General features: G+C 38.8%; 1 protein-coding gene across 1 annotated transcript in view; it reads left to right on the top strand.

Moving 5' to 3' along the window:
• EPB41L2 (erythrocyte membrane protein band 4.1 like 2) overlaps positions 1-18,042 on the top strand; it is a 216,263-nt gene that overhangs the window by 119,964 nt on the left and 78,257 nt on the right. The window contains exon 4 of the mRNA XM_044917548.1: positions 14,275-14,379. Coding sequence (XP_044773483.1) covers positions 14,275-14,379 — 105 coding nt within the window. The remainder of the gene's footprint in view (positions 1-14,274; positions 14,380-18,042) is intronic.

Consider the following 18,042-nt stretch of genomic DNA (forward strand, 5'->3'; position numbering starts at 1 on the left):
CACACACACACACACACACACACACACACACACACACACACACACACGCTTTCCTCTCTCCCTCCTTCCCTCCCTCCCTAACATTTTAGACATGCATTCCTGGGTTTCCTGCAGTCAGAACATTGACCCCTCATATGTTTTGATTTTACTTAGCATAACGTTTACTGGGGAACCTATCTCTAAGTTCTGTTGGAAACTGTACCATGGACTTCAGTATTTCTAGCTGGGTGTGTTATTCACCTGATAGACTTAGGATGGGAGTTCATGTTGGGAAGAATGATTGACCTGAAACTTATTTGCCAGGCAAAAATATTATTTCTCTTGGAAAAAATTGTGATTTTCAAATAGATGTCACGTGTCACTTTGCATTTTAGGGAAGAAATAATACAGGATGGCATGGGGTTGACCATTTGGGTATTCAAATACATAGTGCAGAGAGGCACTGTAAAGGAAGTTTCCAGTTTATGAACAGGTTGTCTGGACATGCCATACATCAGCAAATGATTTATTTGGAAAGTGTGCTTTCGTATAGAGACAATGTACAAATGATTACATTTCCAGGTCGATTTGTGAAAGTCCATAACTTACGTTTTTGAACTGAATTCTGGGTGCTCGGAGCAGGTTGGTAAAGACAGAATTTCTACCTCCCTTTCTTAACTCAGGCCAAAATTGTAAACCTCTTTCCCCCCAGATTATTTTCCTATTTCTTGGTACTTTTCTCCCTTAGACTTTCTTGTTCCTACTTTCACGATGATATTACTCTTTTGCAGTGTAATACAAAAAAATGTTATGTTTCCTGCCTACTTTTTCTCCTTCTAGAATAATTCCTCAATTGTAGCAGACTTCTCAGCTCAGTAAGGAAAAGATCAGTGATTTGAGTGAATGACTTCAATGTGTGAATGATTGATTACCTGTACTGCCTTCTAAGAGATATTTGCATTTTAAAAGAAAGCTCTTCTCTCTAAAGAATCCTAAGTGGTGAAATTTCACTACTGAAGCCAATTAAGGCAGTTTGTGTGGGGGGGCTAGAAGGCTGGATTTGTGGCATCTTTGGGTCAGGTGGACACAGTGGTGGTAAGGTAGCCTTTTGGGGAGCATGCCTCAGAGCTGCATTAATCCAAACACTTCCTGACTTTCTTGCTTCTGAATCCCTATGTTTCTCTCTGATAACCTCAGTTTTTCTCCTTATATAGTTGAGTTAATTTATGTGTATGTGTATTTTAAGTCAGGCAAAGTCTTGAAGATTCACCCAGCCCCCTCTCCCCCCCCAACTTGGTGAACAAAGACCTTGTTGTCACTTTTTCTTTGGTTTTACTTTAGTTTGTTAGTCACCCATCAGGAATAAAAAACTTTTTTTTTTATTATGTTATGTTAATCACCATACATTACATCATTAGTTTTTGATGTAGTGTTCCATGATTCATTGTTTGCATATAACACCCAGTGCTCCATTCAATACGTGCCCTCTTTAATACCCATCACCAGGCTAACCCATCCCCCAACCCAGGAATGAAAAACTTTTAATGGGGAAAAATGTCAAGCTGAATGGAAACACCGTTGCCTCAGATCAATGTTTAAAAACTGTGCTATCTCAAAATGAAACATATTTTTTTTCTCAGATTGCCCAGAATTGCTTGTCATTGAATTCAAGAATCAGAAATTCAGATGGTGAGGTATAAAGGAAATTTTTGTTGCTAAGAAACTCAAGACCTCTCTTTTTGCATCAGATCCGTTGCCCTCCATTTCACAGCTGTCATAAAGTCAATATTTAAGCGATTAAGATTATTCTGCATTACACCTTGACTTGCACTTTGGTCCGTTATTTAAAAAAAAAAAAAAATACGTTAAGCACTCCTGGCCGGTAGAGGTAAGAACAGTTTCCTTGGGCCTGGTTTTGATGAGCTCAGATCTACATATGGTCTGGGTTCAGGTGGGTGTCTTGTGTTTTTCCACCTGGAGATCTTTTTATTTCAAAGGTAGCTTTCAGGTAGAGTTGTCATTAAAGATTGTCAGATAAATTGTATATTACCAGGCTCTGTGAACCAGTCCTTTTTTAAAGGGTTTGAAGTGAAAACTTGAACTCGATGCATTATGCTGTGGGTTCTGGCTTTTGTATCTAAGCCTTTGAAAGGGAGGAAAGGGGGAGTATAGTGCATTGGATGTTGTGATAGATTGAAAGCTAGCGGTCTTGGGGTGTGAGGCAGACAGTCTTACTCAGGCAGAGGGGATCTCTTGGTGACCTTTGTATCAGCCTTGTCTCATGGTCAGAATCCTTGGTTGAGCTTTTTACAAAGAGGAGCACAGAGGATTTTTAGGGCAGTGAAATTACTCTGAATGGTACTGCAATGGCAGAGACATGTCATTATGCATTTGTCCAAACCCATAGAATGCACAACACCAGGAGTGAGCCCTGCTGTTAACCATGGACTTGGGTAATAATGACTATGTGTCAATGGAGGTTCATCAGATGTAGCAAATGTACCTGGGGGGGGGGATGTCGATAATGGGAGAGGGTACACAGTTGTGGGGCTGGAGAATTTATGGGAAATCTCTGTACTTTCTCAATTTCTATGAACCTAAAACTGTTGTAAGAAATAAAATCTGATACAAAAATGAAGAAAACTACAGATGTCCATGTGTCACCTTTTGAAGATGCTGATTCAGTGGTTTTGATGCCAGGCTTAAATCTGTGCAGCCCGAGTTAAGAACTGCTTGGAAAGGCTGTACCGTCCTGTCTGCCGGGCACTTCGTGCAGAGTATCTGCTCCCCAGGGAGAGGGGCAATTCATAAATTAGCTCCTTGTTGAAATATTATGGCTGGCGAGGTATTTTTGTCTAGTGGCAGGAAAGTGAGTGGAGTAGAGACCCTCCACTGAGACTGCAGGAGGTCTTAAGTGTCTGTCTGGGTTCACTCGATAGCCTTTTCCTCACTATGATTTGTGGCTGAATTTGTCCGGTTAGGATTTGCTTTGAGCAATGCTCTGCATATAGTAAAGGCTTGATAAGCACTAGCTGCAGTTGTTATGTTTTAAAACCCTGATTGTTTTTTCAGGATCCTACTATTTTTCTTGTTCTTGATGAACATACTAAAATCCCATGCCTTGGATAAATTCCTGATAATATTTTTATATTTTATCAATAATTTAGTGACTTGGAAGGCCCATAAGGGAAATATACACCACTTATATATTCACAATGACTTTGTCAATTAAAGAACTTCCTTAGACTCTAAACTTCAGTTAGTACTTTTACAAGTAAGAAAAAACCCACAAGATTTAAAAACAATACACTTTATCTTGAAATTTTGAATAAACCAATGCCTAGTGTCCAAGGCCTTCTTATTGGAGAGTCAGGAGACATTGTCCATAACCAGTTGGGTTAAAAAAAGAGGTCAAAGATGAATTCCTTTATTTTACCACCAAAATAAACTAGAACTCTAGGAATAGAAATATAGTTGGATTTTGCATAGGAGAAATTGCAGGCTATATTCACTTAGAGAAAATAGAGATTGAGATGATTCTTCCTCATACACTATAATACCATTTCATTAAACTTTTATTACAAAAGGAAGGCATTTAAGGACCATGAATGAATGGGTTGAATGAATGGCTGAGCAATTGACAGATGTTAGAACTGACAGGAGCATTTATTATTTTCATCTGGTTAAAGTGAAAAAATAAGTAAAATCCCTTGCATAAAATTTGTGTGCAGATATTTACATTTCATCAACAAATAGGGTTTGTGTAACAAGCTTCAAGATCCACTGCTCTGGGGCTTTTGTGAGGTTTTCTGCATCTCCGTTTCAGGGCGTGGCTTTGGGATTACCACCCCCTCACTGGCCAGCCCACATGCTGGTGAGAGGAGCGGGCCTGCTATGCACTGTGGAGGTAGAGATCTTCCGAGGGGGTGCTCTCTGGTCACTGAGCGATTCTTGTGTCCTGAAAACTGATGAAAACCTCTGGGTTGCCAGAAATAAAAACTGCAACCACCTTAGAGATACAGAATGTGATTGTGGATGAGGGATTAAAGATTCAATGTTTTATCTTTAAGGCTGAAAAGTAAGCATTTATTTGCTTTGGGAGGAAAAAAGGCCAAGTCCATAGACTCGAATTTGTGGTTGATGGTGTGTTTTGTTTGTTTATAATATTGGTAGCAGGATTTTGTTGTTTTTGCTGTTTCCCACACAGTATAAAGATGAATCCTATTTTTCTATCTCGTCTGCAATCTAAATTTACCTGGTTGCTTCTGAGTTGAATTGTATGCTCAGTTAAGAATTCTGAAATGTGCACATGTGCCCTCTCTCAAAAAAAAAAAAGGCTGCTACTAAAACAAAAACAAACACTAGGCCAGAATAGCTGGCACAATACCCTTGAGTAACTACATCCTGCAATAATTTCAAAGGAAACCCTAGCATAGAGGCTCACCTTTGTATTTCTGGCATCTAAAACTACATTATTTTATGTTGTTCATGTCCACATCATGCAGAATTTGCTCCGTGTTTATCCTAATCCCTGAACCCTGTGTAATGGAAAAGAAGAGATTTTTATAATGGTCTGTGAGAGGTTTTTTCCCTTTCTTTCCTTTTGTAGCCTCATCTTGAAGGAATACTACATAAGAAAAATTTCTTATATTTTATGGTGATTTATAAGAAACCTACATGCTACGTAATCTTGATAATGCATGTTTATCTATCTATGGATGTGTGTGTGTATGTATATATATATATATATATAGTTTCCCTGTTCACTAATGAAAGAATTTGAAAACTTTTTCATTCTATTCAAAATAAGAAAGATACATATCTGTATATAATGTATGTATATTTGTACACATTTTATACACATATATATAATATACACACATCCTTTTGAGTAGTTGGAGAAACTTTTTCAAACTTAATTCTTATTAATTATCAGGGAAACTTAAAAACCTTTTTTTGCTGCAAATGGCTCATTTATTTCTGGAATTTACATTTTCAACACACACACAATAATTAGATATGGTGTCTTCCTTTATATTGGGGTTTGAATGAACCGGAGGTGTATCGACAGCTCACTCAGATTGGTAGGAAAAGATTGATCTGGAAAATGATGGCCTTAGACTATTTGAGAGCTCTCTTCCTCTTCTGTATGGTTTTCGTTGATTAGCCCCCCCCATGACAATGTATCAGTTGTTGCGTTTGCTCTTTGCATACCTTTCTTTCCTTGGCCTTTTATATTTGCATAGTGTAGTTTAGAGCTAGTGCAAAATACAGAGCTCGAGGGCTGTCATGTATGGATTGCATTGTGCGCTTCCCAGCACCGTGTCCTCGGCATACAATAACTACAGTGTGGAGGGGCCTACACGGAGACAGCGGTGGGGCTTTACACAGTGCCAGTAGGGTGTGGCGGCCGCTGCAATCTGCCGGGTAAGCAGATGCACAAATTCCTCCAAGTTGAGAGGCCTCCAGAAATGTCATGTTTTGGCCTCCGTCGTGAATGCCACAAATAACAGCAGGCTCGGGGAACTTTGCTCAGCTTCTTAAATTCCAGCCGGCCTTCCTTCAGCTGGGTCTGCCATAGATGGCTTTGTTTTGTTTTGTTTTAAAGGCCCCAAAAGTTAGTCTTCCAACCCTTAAATAACATATTTTAAACCCATCTAAATTGTCTTGTTCTTTTTTCTCTTTTGGATAGCTCTAATATATTATGCTTTTTTTTTTAAAGAAGAAAAAAAAATCTGATAACCTAGCAAGTAGACCAAAGGGCTTTTTTTGTTTAATTTTTCAGCCCATTGATTTTTATATTGCTGGTCTGTGCTATAAATGGGGTTAGGGAGAGGCAGATAGGGGAAAAGAGATTGTAAAGCTTGTTGGCATTTAATGTAGAAAGTAAGATTTCTCTTTGAAGTGCACTTGGCAAGTTTTATTAACAGTTGTATGGTTTTGGGGCGCCTGGGTGCCTCAGTTGGTTAAGCGTCTGCCTTCGGCTTAGGCATGATCTCAGGGTCCTGGGATCGAGTCCCTCATCCGTCGGTCCGGCTCCCTGCTCAGCTGGGAGCCTGCTTCTCCCTCTCCCTCTGCCGCTTCTCCTGCTTGTGTTCTCTCTCGTCAAATAAATAAATAAAATCTTAAAAAAGAAAACTGTTGTATGGTTTTGTTTAATTAACTTGGTGCTTTATTATTAGCATTGCAGTTGACACAGATTGTAGTCTGTAAAGATTCTAGTGTAAGAAGGGATACAAAGCAAAGACAAGCTTTCAGTTAGCAAGAGGAAATGACAGTGAAACTGCTGTCTGTTTTAGTGAAGGAATGTAAAGAGTCTATAAAACCTCACTGTCCCCTTCTGTGTGAAGGTGGGGCATGGCCTGCTCTTAAGAGAAAGAGGCAGATTCACCTTTCTGCTTTTGTCATTCCTCTAGTTCTCAAGAAGTGTTTGGAAATGTTCTAATTACTAAAGAAGAGTTTAAGTACACTGTAGAATTATGAAGATGAAATGTAGGTCTGTGGCTGTTCTTCTCCCAGAATGTAGTTGGCAGTGTGTGTTTGGTTTAGTTCCCTGAATAGCTATGGGTGGTAGTCCATGAGCTAGATCCGGGAGATTGCGTAAGACTGCTAGCCAGAGGCTTGAATTCTAGACTCAGCTCTGCCAGCTTTTTGGCTGGCATTATGGCACCGAGCCATTCCATCCAACGGATATATTTTGGCCTACTAGTGAGCTAGTTACTCAATGAAATGCTGCCCTAAGAGATGTTAAAGTAAGTAAGACATACTTTTTTTGCCTAAAGAATTCAGTCTCCAAACGTAGTATCAAAAAAGGAGTAGAATATAAGTGTAAGTACCATAAATGTGCAATAAAGTGCTTGAAGGAGAAAGATGAATATTGGGAGATTGGAATAATTTTCATAGGGAAGGAGAATTTGGAGATTTGTCTAGAGGTACGGTTTCAATAGTTAGAAATAAATCAAGGTAAAAAAGAAATTTAGAGTATGTCTTGGCCAGTCCACAATCCTCTTTATCTGGGGCAATACCCCAAAGTGCTATGACAACTAGTTGTACTGGTATCTTAGGTGTAAATAGTAAAACAAAATCTGTTTTTTGCTTGGTTAACAAATGTGTATTTGTAGTCCTTTCATGCAATAGAATCCAAATTGTTGTTTATTAAAAAAGTCAAAACAATGATAATAGGAGAAAATTGCCAGGGTGCCTGGGTGGTTCAGTGGATTGAGCATCTGCCTTCTGCTCAGGTCATGATCTCTCCGTCCTGGAATTGAGCCATGCATCGCCCCGTGTCGGGCTCCCGGTTCAGCAGGGAGTCTGCTTTTCCCTCTGCCTCCCCCCTCCCCTGCTCCTGTATGTTCGTTCTCTCGCTCTCAAATAAGTAAATAAAATCTTAAAAAAAAAAAGAAAATTGTCTTCCTGGATAGAAATATAGAGTACTAACGTTTATGGATATCACAGATGAGAATTCAGCTCTTCAAAAGAAATTCAGGAAATCAGTCTGAAAAGTAGGTTAAACTCTCTGTAACCTCAGTTTTCTCATTTGTGAAGTGAGATTGGATGAAATAAGTGTGAAAGTTCTTTAATCATATTTAAAATCAATTATTTTTAGAGCAACTCAGAAAGGTCCTGTGATTCAGTGGTCTTTTAATGAATGCATATAAGGTGTCAAATATTTTATTAAGCACTTTAAATACACCTCATTTAATTATTGCTATTATACAAGGAATATTTGTATTTTAAAGAGAAGAAACTGAGGAATGGTGAAGTTAAGTAACTTGCCTCCAGTTACATAACTGTTAAGAAGTAGGGCTGTCATTCAGATCCAGGTCACTGGCATTTTCCTGCAATATCTTTTCTAGTCTGGTTGAGAATCAGTGATTCTCATGAAAGATGGTACATACAAGAATCTGGAGGGGAGAAGGAATCATTTCAACTGGCATACCCCCACACATCTTTTTATATTACAATTACGAGTTGTGTGTTGGTTCCTGTCCCCTGAATGATGGGAATTTTCCTTTGTGGAGTGTGTTGTGAACAGAGTGAAGGCAAAGAGAAGTTGTGAGCCACTGGGTTCATATTGCTGACAGAGCATACTCAGGCAAGTTTGATTGCAGTTGAGTACTTATTAAATGTTCCATGTTACTACATTTTGTATGTAGTATTTACTATGGGATAATCTGATATATTTTCTTTATGAGAGAAGAAGAAATGTGCTATTTTGTTTGCCTTGTTGAATTAGCTTCCAAAAGCAGATCAGTTTTAGGTTGCTTAAGAGTAACTTCTCTGGGTTTTCTGTTATAATTTACTTTGGTCAATCCTTATTCTTTAGCTTATGTTTCTTTCCCTCTTGTCTTGATGGCTTTGCTGTATCGTTTTTAAAAATGTCAAAACCTTTTGAATATTAATGAGTCAGAATAATAAAATAATGGAAGAAAGTAATTGTAGAGTACTGGATTTCATTTTATGTGGCTAGAGACCCATGGAGTTTCCTTAATTTGAGAGTTTTAGGCATTAATCAGCCATTATCTTTAAAAAAAATTTTTTTTTAAGATTTTATTTTTTTTAGAGAGAGTGCTCATGTGCACGTCAGTGGGGAAGGGCAGAGGGAGGGGCGAGAGAGAGAATCTCAAGCAGACTCCGTGCTGAGTGCAGAGCTAGACGTGGGGCTCATCTCTCGACCCTGAGATTAAGACCTGAGCAAAAATTGAGTCAGATGCTTAACTGACTGAGCCACCCAGTCATTCCCATTATGTCTTTTAATGTTGCCTCTCACTTATTCTCTGTATTGTTTTCAATTAGTTTTTTTTTTAAGATTTTATTTTTAAGTAACCTCTACATCGTACGTGAGGCTTAAACCCACAACCCCGAGATCAAGCGTCCCATGCTGCACTGACTGAGCCAGCCAGGTACCCCTTCAGTTAGAATGAGGAGGTCTACATAGACTTTATCAGAATTTTGTCTTCTATGTCTGAAATTCTTTCATATTTTCCATCTTTCTTTGCTGTGTTCTGGGTAGTTTTTTAAGATCCATTTTCCAGGTCACTGGTTTTCTGTCTGTGTCAAACTCTGTCCATTTGGATTACAATTTATTGTTATAGGTTTTACTTTTAGATATTCTATTTGGTTCTTTTCAGAATCTGCTTTTTGATAGTTATTTCTTGATATTATATAATATTTATTTCTTTAAACAGGTAAAAAAGTGTTCTGTACTTGATAATTCCATTATCTACAGTCCCTGAAGATCTAATTTTGATACTGTGTCTAATACTCAATAATAGTAATTGGTTTCCTTGTGTGTGCTTTGATTTTTTGGTTATATTTCTTGGGATTTTATATCTGGGAATCATTTGCTTCAGCCAGACAGCTGGACATATCCAATTCTGAATCAGTTTAAACCAAATTCTCTTTTTTGGTATTTTTGAATCAAAAAGATAATGAGTAAACTGTGTGTGTGTGTAATAAATCATATTAATAAAAAATGTTAATGCCAGTCTCCAAATCTGCTTGTGGGCCAGATCATGGTAATATTTTTCTCCCTCATTTCTAGAGATGTGGTCTGTAAACAGTAATTCTGATGTGGAGTAAGTTAGTAAGTGTTGTATTAAAACAAGATAGTGCTTTATTTAGCCAAATAATTTTGGGAAACATCAGGTTGAATGATGGGAAACAAGTTTTTTTCATCATAGAACTCAGGATATCTTACATGCAAAGAGGAAGTTTGATGCATAGTAGTTAAGCAGAATTTTCCTTTATCCCACTCTTACTCCCCTTTCGGGGGATGTAGGTATATATATGGAACATCTCATGGGACTAGCGGGACCAGTGGAACATGCTTGCCTACTAGAAGTCTGCCTCCTGATACCCTTGGCTTCTGCTTATTGCCTTCTCACTGTCTTCACCTCTGTGTTTATACCACTCTGCTGTATGAGTGTGTGTGTGCGCGCACGCACACCTTATATTTAAACTTGCTGAGGGAAGATGTGATTGTATGTGGTAATCTTTATCCCCAGAGTAAGATATTGTCTTTGAGTAGAGCTATTGTATGAAGCTATCTCCTAGGCCTTTGGTTAGTATTCTTTGGACCAATTGGACCAGGTAGCTAGTTATTTCTAGAGAGGTAGATTCATAGGATTTTGTTTTCCCTTGGGGGACTTCCTTTTTATTTTCTGTCATTTGACTGTAACGTTTCCAGGACCATTATGTCTTATTTATCGTTGTTTTCATGACGTCTTAATAGAGGAACTGATACATATTAGATGCTAGATCAGTCTGTGTTGAGCCTTTTAGCTTGGAGGAACTGATACATATTAGATGCTGGATCAGTCTGTGTTGAGCCTTTTAGCCTGGCAAGCTCTGGCAGTCATCTGAGAGTGGAACAGTACACCTGGCAGTCATATTGGTTTGACCATTATGGATGGGTTACTTTTTTCATCTTACTATATATTCTCCAATATCTTTTGAAGAGAAATTGGCTCCATCAGATTCTAAAAACATCCGAAGTGAAAAAGAAGTTCTTTTGAATATGCTCTTTGTCTGCCTTGTGACAGAAATAATTTCCTTTCAGATTCATTTCAGATGCCACAGTCTTGATGAAGCTGTGGTTTTTCTCCGACCCCGTTACTCATCTGTTCTTGGTGTTGCCGTAGCCCTTGGTACATGCGTCTTTCAGTACATGTCCCACGGTTTTTGTGCATTTTTGTCTTCCAGCCAGACTTTGAGTTCATTGAGGGTGGAGATGCTGAATGGAAGCTAAAGTAATATCTGTGTGCAGTTAAGATCTAATCAAGCATTTAAAATATCTGTTTCTTGGAGAAGGGGAGGAGAGAATAGCAGAGAAGCAATCTGAGCATCTAGAAGATACTTTGGTGTTTGTTAGATGTGGGCTAGTGAAAGAACAGTTGCTAACAGGATTTAGCTGACCGAGTAAGGCACTTGGTTTGGCACTTTGAATGTACTGTCTCATTGGGTTAATTTGACCCTCACAGTGAGCTGTGAGATACTTGTGATTTCCTTTTACAGTTAAGGAGACTCAGTGGTTTGCTATCATCACGCTTGTGTAGTAATAGTAAAGTGCCTACAGGCTGTTCAGTGAAGGAGGGACTGGGTCTGACTCCAGCCCCTGTGTGGCTCCCTGTGTGCTGCCCAGCATACCAAAGTCAAATTGTGGTGGTGAGCTTTGTGCGTGTTTTTCTCTTAATCTTTTAGGGGAATTCTGTCCATGAGAGCATGTTTCTATTTTTGAAATGGAAACCAGTGAGAAAGTATGATTTATTAATAAGGTTTTACTCTAAGCCTATGTTGGAATATGTTTTCTCTTTGAACTGAGGTATGTGCTCATAGATGTTAGTTGTCTGAAATATCCTTTTTACCCTAATTTCAAATAGCATTATCACCAAATAGCATGACTCTCCTTTTGATTCTGTTAACATTTCTTCATGATATCTACAGCTAACTGGTTTCAGTAGTTTGCTCATTCAAAAGTAGTTGTCACATAGAGCCAGATGTTTTTAGAAATGGTAAGTTTGGGAGCTTTATCTGATTAAAGGTCAACTTCTTATATTAGCTTCTGTTGAGTTTTTAGTGTCTTCCTAAATAAGAAGATAATCTCTGCTTTATAGTAGATAAAATGTCCCCTGCGAGTCCTTTATATCTCATTGTAAATGCATAGGGGATGACGTCCAAGTAGATAGATGTGTCAGGAGCTATAGTTGATTGCTGTCTTTGCTATCTCAGATAAGGAAAGTTCCTAATTACAAAATGGATGCTGAAATTATAGCTATGGTCAGTCACTAGAAGCCTGAATAGGTTACATGTCATCTCATTAAAAATAAGTATGTTACATATAGTACACTGTAATGTTTTCTCAGTTGACTCAGTAAGTATTTTTTGACCACCTATTATGATGGGCAGTTTTCTACTCACTGAACTTTCAGAAGTAAACAATGTTGTTGAAATTAATGTCTGAAAATTCACTAATTCTATCTTAAATTATTGATTATCTCTAAAATATTCTTTGGGGCACCTGGGTGGCTTAGTCAGTTAAGTGTCCTACTCTTGATTTCCACTCAGGTCATGATCTCAGGGTCGTGAGATTGAGCCCTGTGTCGGGTTCCGTGCTGAGCGTGGAGCCTGCTTAAGATTCCCTCTTTGCCTCTCCCTCTGCACCCTTCCCCCGCGCATGTACATGCACACACTGTCTCTCAAAAAAAATTCTTTGCTATTATTTGTAACTATATCTCTTCACATCTACTCCAGGTTCCTATAAAAAAGAGACCATAGATTTTACTGTACATTTAAGAAAGCCAGCTGTCATGCTTTGAGTTCCCTTCTCATAAAGTTAAAGTACCTCTAAACTCAAAGTTTTAATTATATAGGCTAATAATTTCATGCAGATCAAATAATGAAATTTAGAACCATTCATTGTAAATGCTTAAGCCAAAATCTCGTGTAGGCGAAATTAGTCACTTTTCATGTTACAGAACTCTCCAGTTTCTAACAATAGGAGCCAATAGTGATTAAGCACTATGTGCCACACACACTGTTCCAAGCTCCCGTATGTATTACAGCTCATTTAGCACTCACTACACCCTGTGGTGGCTTCTATTACCCCATTTCACAGATGTGCAAATTAAGGCAAATAGAAGTAAAGTGTCTTGTCCTTAGTCACATAATTTGTAAATAATGGAAATGTATGTGTAACTTTGTCATTTGGAATCCAGAATTCAGTACTCTTCCTTACTACTCTCTTTTATGTACTTTGAATATGCAGACATATTTTAAATGTACTTAATTTTCTGAATCTCTAGTGATACAGTGAAGGTACAGTGCTGGCTATGTTGAAATAATCTGTTGCTTTTTCCTTCTTCCCTCTACTATTTGGTGTAATTCTCTTCTTCTTCTTCTTTTTTAAAGAAACATTACTATAAAAGGTTTAATAATGAAAGTTCCAGATTCTCCTTTGCACGTCTTTTAGGCATGAGTTTTCCACCTCTGCTTCCTCTTTTCCACAAAGAGGAGGAAGAAAAGGTCCGAGGATAGAAACCAGCCTTTGAATTGAGTTTCTCTGAGACTATCTTTTGCAATCCCTTATCAGAGTTGTACTTATTTGAATTGAAATGTCCTTCATATCTTATTGCATTGTTTAAGATACATCTTTGGGAGACATTAATTTCCACACAGTGGATGAACGAATGAGTATCTATTTTGAGAGTGTAAGGGCATTCATCTGGAGGATGAAAATGTCTGAGGGCGCATTCAGTTTTCACGTGAGGTCCAGTGGCTGCTTATATCCATGTGGGGGTAGGGAAAGCATGTGTCTGACCTGACCTCACAGTTGGGCCTGCCCAGGGTGTGCATCTTAATTAGGAATGAGTCACCACTTTATGTTTTGCCATTGATTAGACAATGAGCTTTTCTTTTGTAGCTGCTAAAGGCTTTTACATCTCTGTTGATAGCAGTTTTTTTTTAGGTATTTTTTTTTTAAGATTTTATCTAAGAGAGAGAGAGAGCGAGAGAGAGCTTGAGCTGAGGGGAGAGGAAGAAGCAGGATCAAATAGCCTGACGTGGGGCTTGATCCCAGGGCCTCAGGACCATGACCCAAGTTGAAGGCACACGCTCAACCGACTGAGCCACCCAGGGACCCCAGCAAAACAAAAACAAAACAAAATAAAGTATTTAAGGCAAAAGTATGTTACATCCTTGGAGGCAACTGATTTTATTCTCCCAGTTCCATTACCTTGTATCTTAAAATTTTGTTCTGAAGAGTGAATGTCTCATCATTCTCAAGAAAAAGCTTAGCTTGAATTGAAAACAATTTTTTTTCCTATTCTACCAATATCATGGAACAGAAATCAAACCTAAGTACCGATGGGATAAATCATGTTAGGATACAGTGAAGACTTGGGCCAAATGATTTTCCTGGGCGAGTATACCTTATAGAAAGGACATAAGCTACCTTGAGGAATTGAGGGAGGCAGTTTGGACATATTTCTGTACTATTTTAAAAATAAATGAACTCCTAGCACCTTACTTTTTGAGTCCTTTTTATATTTTTGTAGAGTAGGGAATAAAGCATAGAGCATTTGATCATGCTTTCATTCTAGAATTTATGCTTTGTATATGTGCTGCGGGGAGGGAGGATTCTAAAGTGAAAAAGTTGTTAATCACTCTTGTATTATAAAAGATTGGGAAACAAATATATTATGCTAAATAATGTTATCCGATGTGAAGTCCTTTATTTACAGTACTCATGGAATCTTTAGTGCTTGAGAAGTAAAGATACCATTTCTTTTCCCGCAGAAACGTGCGAAGGGACAAGTGTTATTTGACAAAGTGTGTGAACATCTCAATCTCCTGGAAAAGGACTACTTTGGACTTTTATTTCAGGAAAGCCCTGAGCAGAAAGTAAGTGAAATGATTTCAAGTTCATGTGTATCTTCTTAGAAAAATACTGTATTTTTTTTCTTAAGCAGTATAAAATTTTGCTTTAAAATGATTTATGATGTATTTTTATATTCATTGTAGAAATTTGGTAAATATTAAAAACCTGTGCAGAGAGAATCACTTATAACTTTTTGCTATTGTGTGTATGTCTTTCCACTAATACTGTAAGCAGACAGAATAGAATGTTTTATTCTGTGTTAATTATTAGAGACTGAAAGAACTGATTTAAAAATTTTTTATGTTGAATTTTTAGCTCTTGAATTCACTTGTATGCTAGTACTTAAGCATGCCTAAAAAGCTGGGAAGGAAGCATATTGGAAGGAATGTCAAGAGTACCGATGTATATTTATCTGGAGGCTTGGGAGGGCGCGTTTGCCTTGCTGTACAGACTGTGGTGGCTGTGTGGGGTGAATGTGGTCTTTGCCCTGTTGTTGGGTTACTGGGAGGCAAAAAAGGAGGTGGGTGTAGGACGGAAGGGTAAAGGTTTGGTCCTGTTGCACCCTAGAGTGAAGCCCTTTTAGGTCTGTTCGATTGTGGCTGTGGACAGACTCGCTGAGATGGTGCTGTCTGAGGAAGGGATGAGGAGCTCTCTGATCCTCTTTTATGAGGGGACTTACTATACCCTAATTCATGAGGGCTCCACCTTCATGACCTTATCACCTCCCAAAGGCCTCACCTCCAAATATTGTCACATTGGGGATTAGGTTTCAACATATGAATGGGGGGGGGGCCTCGCACATCCATTCAGTCTCTAGCACCCTTCTCCTTGTTAAGAAAGGACTGTTCCTCTTCTACTTGACTTTTGAGTAATGGGATGTAACTGTGGTGAAGATACTGAGTGTAGGACGGAAGGGTAAAGGTTTGGTCCTGTTGCACCCTAGAGTGAAGCCCTTTTAGGTCTGTTCGATTGTGGCTATGGACAGACTCGCTGAGATGGTGCTGTCTGAGGATGCCCTCCCCAGCACCTGGTCACAGGGAAAGAAGTTCCTTCCTTGTATCTAACATTTATGTCACAGTCGATAGAACAAAATAGTCAGTAGATGCACATAGGTGGTGAAGTTTATTTGCCCACATGCTGTCATTGTTTATATGTCCTGGTAATGAAATACAGGGTATTAAGGGTAATAATTACATGTAAATTAAGTTTTCTCAATTTGCCTAGTCTTAAAGCTTTGATACTTAATTGTTGGTTTAATTCCACACTTAAACGAAAGACAATGAAATTGCATGCCTGCCTGCAGAATAGTATGCAAGTGTTCTTATTAGAATCCTGTTTAGAATGCTTTTCTCAGAAGTAGTAACATATTAGATATTCGACTAAGTAAACTAGGTGCTCTTTTTAGACCTGAAATTAAAAGGTGGTCTTGATAATATTTCTAACCATGTGCCCTTCTGCTGGTCCTCAAAACTGTCAAAGAGAGGGGTGCCTGGGTGGCTCAGTCGTTAAGCGTCTGCCTTCGGCTCAGGTCATGATCCCAGAGTCCTGGGATCGAGCCCCACGTCGGGCTCCCCGCTCAGCGGGAAGCCTGCTTCTTCCTCTCCCACTCCCCCTGCTTGTGTTCCCTCTCTCGCTGTGTCTCTCTCTGTCAAATAAATAGAATCTTAAAAAAAAAAAAAAAAAAAACTGTCAAAGAGAAAGTGATGGGAATTTGGCTATCATTATCCACTTTTTCTGAGATTACATATGGGGAGGGTCGTAAGAGCATTTAAGCTTTGTGAAAGAGGGAAACCATCTAGTATGTTGTAAAACATGTAGAAAAACATGTTCTGTTAGTACATGCTAACATCCCTCTCCTAGTTCTCTTGGTCCACATTTTGCTTTGGTTTAGACCCCTGTCCTCTCTTGCTTTGACTATTTTATTAGCTTCCTATGTGGATGAATGGTCTGGTCCCTAGGATCACGCTTCACACTGCTGCTAGACTGAGTTCTCAGGAGTGCATATGGGATCTTGGCACTCCCTAGTTTAGCTCCATTGAATGGATCCAATCTAACCCTCTTAGTATGGTTGACAAGGCTCTGCTTCATTTGTTTCATTTCTCAGTAACCAACCACATACAGTCTGGATTCACTCCACACCAAGGTTCTCTCCTAACAAGAGCCTTCCTCCTTTTTTTTTTTTTTTTTAATTTGAATGCCTACTTAAGATTTAAGTATTCAACTCTAGGCGATTTACCTTGACCGCTTTCCACCATCATTTCTCCTCCTCCCCACTCAAGGAGCGTTGACCATTTCTTCCATCTGTTATCTAGACATTTAGCACAAATCTTATTTGTGTCAGTCTTTCTTCCCATTACTCTAGGAATTCCATACCCTTTTATCTGTGTAATCTCAGTCTATGTAGACATTAACAAATATTTATTAAATACTGCCTTTGTGCCATCTCACACCCAATAGGATGGCCACTAGCAAAAATATAAAATAAGAAGTGTTAGCAAGGATATGAAGAAATTGGGACCCTTGTGCATTGGTAGTGGGAATATTAAATCGTGTAGCTATCACAGAAAACAGTATAGAGGTCACTCAGAAAATTATAAATAGAACTATATGATCCAGTAATCCCACTACTGGGTATATATCCAAATGAACTGAAAGCAGGATCTTGAAGAGAGATTTGCACACCCATGTTCATTGCAGCATTACTCACAATAGCCAAGAGGTGGAAGCAACCCAGTGTCCACCGATGAATGAATTGGATAAACAAAATGTGGTGAATGGAATATTATGGAGCCTTAAAGAAGGAAATCCTGTCACGTGCTATAACATGGATGAACCTACAGGATATTAAGTGAAATAAGCCAGTCACAAAAAGACAAGCACTGTGATTCCATTTATAGGAGGTATCCATAGTCAAGCTCACGGAAACAGAAGGTAGAACGGTGTTTGCCAGGGACTGGGGCAGGGGGAGAAATGGGGAGCTGTTGTTCAATGGGTATAGAGTTTCAATTTTGCACAATGAAAGAGTTTCAGAATCTGTTGCACAATAATGTGAATATAGTTAGCACTGCTGAACTATATGCTAAAAAAAATAGAAGATGGTAAACTTTAGGTTAAAAAAACTCCCTGCATGCAAACCAGTGTACTACTGCATACTACTGCAAATCTAACAGTAAATAGTTAGGACAAAGACTCTGCCTTCACGGATATCCCCGCTTATGTTACGTGAAAAACTGAGTTACATAGTTATTAAATTTTGATTACCACTCTATAGGAAAGAGTATTAATGGTGAGGACGGCTAGGAGAGAATGCTGCTAAAGGAAGGAGTGACCTAAAGCGGGTGGGCTTGGGCTGCCAGGGGGACTGGATGAGAGGGATTTGAACAGCACTGCTCACCCAAAGCAGGACGTGGCCTCAGTTGAAGTTGTGGTAGCAAAAGACAAAGAATTTTTTTAAGATTTATTTCTCTATTAGAGAGCGCAGAGGGAGACAAGCAGACTCCCCACTGAGCGGGGAGCCCAACATGGGGCTCGATCCCAGGACCCTGAGATTATGACCTGAACTGAAACCAAGAGTCTGACACTTCATCGACTGAGCCACCCAGACGCCCCAATCAAGTAAAGAATTTAAGAGAGATTAAGGAAGGAGATAGAATCAATCTGATGACATAACACCATAAGGCCTGGAT

This window comes from Neomonachus schauinslandi, chromosome 8, assembly GCF_002201575.2.
Source record: "Neomonachus schauinslandi chromosome 8, ASM220157v2, whole genome shotgun sequence".
Taxonomy (NCBI): Eukaryota; Metazoa; Chordata; class Mammalia; order Carnivora; family Phocidae; genus Neomonachus; species Neomonachus schauinslandi.